The sequence below is a fragment of the Cicer arietinum genome, chromosome 7 (assembly GCF_000331145.2).
Source record: "Cicer arietinum cultivar CDC Frontier isolate Library 1 chromosome 7, Cicar.CDCFrontier_v2.0, whole genome shotgun sequence".
NCBI lineage: Eukaryota > Viridiplantae > Streptophyta > Magnoliopsida > Fabales > Fabaceae > Cicer > Cicer arietinum.
Genome location: NC_021166.2, coordinates 12,543,348 through 12,546,944, shown reverse-complemented (window position 1 = coordinate 12,546,944; position 3,597 = coordinate 12,543,348). Strand labels below are relative to the sequence as shown.

General features: G+C 22.6%; 1 protein-coding gene across 1 annotated transcript; it reads left to right on the top strand.

Annotated features, from left to right (window-relative positions):
* Window positions 1-208: 208 nt before the first annotated feature.
* On the top strand, window positions 209-1,358 carry LOC101498988 (EPIDERMAL PATTERNING FACTOR-like protein 2). The gene is made up of 3 exons (XM_004508985.4): window positions 209-627; window positions 746-780; window positions 888-1,358. Exons 1-3 carry the CDS (start codon window positions 543-545, stop codon window positions 1,131-1,133), a joined length of 366 nt encoding a protein of 121 aa, XP_004509042.1. The 5' UTR covers window positions 209-542; the 3' UTR covers window positions 1,134-1,358.
* Window positions 1,359-3,597: the final 2,239 nt, after the last annotated feature.

Below are 3,597 nucleotides of genomic sequence, written 5' to 3'. Positions count from 1 at the left end.
GGAAGTTGTCCCTCTCATCATCTGTTGAAATTTGTGGCGTTTTGCTGTTTCTGCTTCTCTTTGTCTTTCATTTCATCTCCTTGCTCATTCTTAGGCTTCTCATCCTTCTTTCAACCAATTATTATTATTATTATTATTATTATTATTATTATTATTATTATTATTATTATTATTATTATTATTATTATTATTATTATTTCCATAAATCTTGTTTTAGAGGCTCGGTAACCAAAGGAGTACAAGTGTTACCCTTTTCAGGACTCATCCATTTCATTTTTCTATGTTCCATCACTTCAACATTAACATAAATCAAATCATCTCAAACAATCTAATATTGTTACTTCCTATAGTGTCATTCAGTTACTGATGTTTGCTTCACTTACTACTAAATCCTCTTTGTCTTATATATCTACTCTCTTTTCTTCACCTAAACCCCCCATTTTTTTCTCTTTATAATTAGAACCAAATATTTTTTTTTTCCCTTCAATTTCTCTCTTGCTTCATCAACTTCTCATCACAATTACAAATTTCTCCTTAAAAAAATGGGGTTTCTTCATCATGGCATTTGCATTTCTCTTTTAATTTTGATAATTTCAAGCTGGATCTTGCAGGGGTTAGTTATTGAAGGTAAATCCTCACTTATTTTTTATTTTTTATAAAATCATCACTTCTTTTTAGCTTTAACTAAGTAGAAACAAAGTTGAATTAACATATGTATATTATATATGTATGTTTTAATTAACAGGTAGAAAGACTCACAAACAAAGTGTTTTTCACCAGGTAATTTTTTTTGTCTTACTTGTAAATTGTTATTTTGACTCTTAAAGGTGAAGAATTAAAAGTGCTAAAATTGAATCATGATTTTCTTTTTCTTTTTTTCTTTTTAGAAATTAAGTGAGGAGAAGATGATATTGAGGGCACAAATAGGGTCAAGGCCTCCAAAATGTGATAGAAGATGTAAGTCATGTGGACACTGTGAGGCTATTCAAGTGCCTACAAATCCTCAAGTGCAGAATGGAAAGATTAAATCTTCAAAGTTCTCTACAATTGCTTATTCAAGAGGAAATGATAATTCCAATTACAAACCTATGAGTTGGAAATGCAAATGTGGGGACCTCATTTTCAACCCCTGAATCCAATTATTATTTGCATGCATAACAATTTAGTTCTTTTATATAATTAAGGATACCAATTTGTTAATTTTGTAAATGATTATACACCTTTATTAAATTTTTTTGGGAGCCTTTTTTTTCTTCTCTTTTTTACTTTTAATTTCCTCAATGACTCATTGTGATGTAAGCCTTTATCAATTGTATCTTGTACTCAATTAATTCATTGTCCCTATATGCTATCCTTCATATTGCTACATCCTCCTAGTTTCTAATCCTAATCCAATATATGGTTATTATTATAAGTTGAAAATGATTTCACCTACTAACTTTTGTTACTGAGTAAAATAATTTGTAGCCAGCACATTCTGACATGTAATATGCAATCGGAGGAAGCAACAAAAAAATCATTGACACGCCAAACTGTCCTCTTGATTTTGGTGTTTATATTTACTTCCCTCCAAAACAAGAAAGAGATTGATTACTACTTGTTATGAAGAGTATATATTGAGTTGTTTCATTAAGATTCAGGTGAAATATGTTTGTAATCTTTATAAAATCTTAATTATTTATCGTAAAAAGTAATATAATTTTTAGTTGATATTAAATTATTATTATTATTATTATTATTATTATTATTATTATTATTATTATTATTATTATTATGTATATAGTTTGTCTTTATTATTAAGTTAATTTATATTTTTTAATAATTTTTTTGTAAAATATTTATAATATTAAAAGAAATTCAAAAAACAATTAGTTCAAATTTTTTTATTTAGTTTATCTAAAGTTAAAAAATTCAATATATTTAAAAAATTTATATTTAATTTATCTAAAGTTATAAAAAAAAAATTGGAATAACTTTTTCTAATGTTACAATCACGTTTGTGAAAAATCATCAAAAAAATTTAAATTTTAAAAATAATTAAACATGTTTTGTTTTAGTAATGATTAAAACTGTTTGTTATATAATTTTGTAAAAAATAAAAATTATATTTATTTTTTACATGATTAAAATTAAAATGTTTTTCAAAAATTTGTCTTAAAAAATATGATAAATTCTATTATAATTTATTCACATAATTATGAGATTTTAGATTTGAATCTGAAATAAAATATTAAATTTAATAATATCGATATTTTTCAATTAAATTAATATTTAATTTTATAAGAATTAAAAACATATTTAATCCTTAAAATTTCTTAAGGCATTATCTCATGCCATTGAATTGGAATAGGATGATAATTTTCTTTGTAATACTATTTTAAAGTTCCATTTTCCATAACAATTTAGGTAGACAGATAATATTCATTAACTTTTAATTAATTGTACCAAAAAGAATATTTAAAAAAATGTAAACAGTGGAAGTTTAGTCCTAAGCAATGCCATCATTCGACACTATCCACCAGTCAATTAGGTAAAACAGAGGATCTAAGACAAGTACATAAATATTTTTGGTTTCCAATAATGTGCTAGTGAACTTGTGTGAGCATTAATTTAAATGATGGATATTGGAACTAGACACAAATTGGTGATTTTTACCACTCAAAAAAATGACAAGACGATAATATGTCACATGATGTAACATACTTGCCATCTTGTATATCGTTCATATGATCATCAATCATAAGAGAGCTAAGATCAAGTTTTATTTTTGAGTGTAAGGTAAGAAAAATACCAAAAATTAATTCACAATTGAATGCGAGTTAATTAAAATAAAATTTATAATTTTTTTAAAATTAAAAAATAGTTATAAAAAAATTAATAATTTCATTTATGTTTAGAAAGAGATAGAGACCTAAACAATTTATTTTTTTTATTTATAAATCTTAATTAAAAGATTAGGACTAAAAAAAGAGAATTTAAATACTTAATTAATTAATAGAATTTTTTATTTTAAAATAAAATAAAGATTAGGTTATAAAAAAAATTAAATGCAATTTTAGTTCTATATATTCACCAATTTAGAGAATTGAACTCTCTATTTTATAATTTAATAATTTGATAATTTTGGTCTCTCAAGTTGAATTTTTAACTAAAAATTTGTGATATAGTCTAATTAAAATGATATGTCATACAATCTTATGATGAATAATCATCTAGATGTACTAATTATGTATATATTATTAATTAAATTATAAAAATAAATAATTTAATAATTTCAAACTAATGTTAATTTGTAGAATATTTTATTGCAATTTATTAGATATTAATCATTTAACATCATATATTCATAAGTCATATTATTTAAATATATAATTTCACTATTTTTTAGTTAAAAATCATAAAAAATTAAAATTATTAAATTTTAAAATAAATGAACTAATTCTTCAAATTGATAAAAAAAAAAAAAGAAAAATACATAACAATTAAGCAAAAAAAAAATTAATAATTGGAAAAGTAAGTGAATGAGATACAACATCATTTATTATTATTAGTTCTTATATTGTATTATTATATATGTTTTATAATGAATGTCACTTT

Coding starts and splice junctions, on each gene's coding strand:
- LOC101498988 (XM_004508985.4), top strand. CDS start 543: ATGGGGTTTCTTCATCATGGCATTTGCATTTCTCTTTTAATTTTGATA. Junction 628..745: donor GCAGGGGTTAGTTATTGAAG/GTAAATCCTCAC, acceptor TTTAATTAACAG/GTAGAAAGACTCACAAACAA. Junction 781..887: donor AACAAAGTGTTTTTCACCAG/GTAATTTTTTTT, acceptor TTTTCTTTTTAG/AAATTAAGTGAGGAGAAGAT.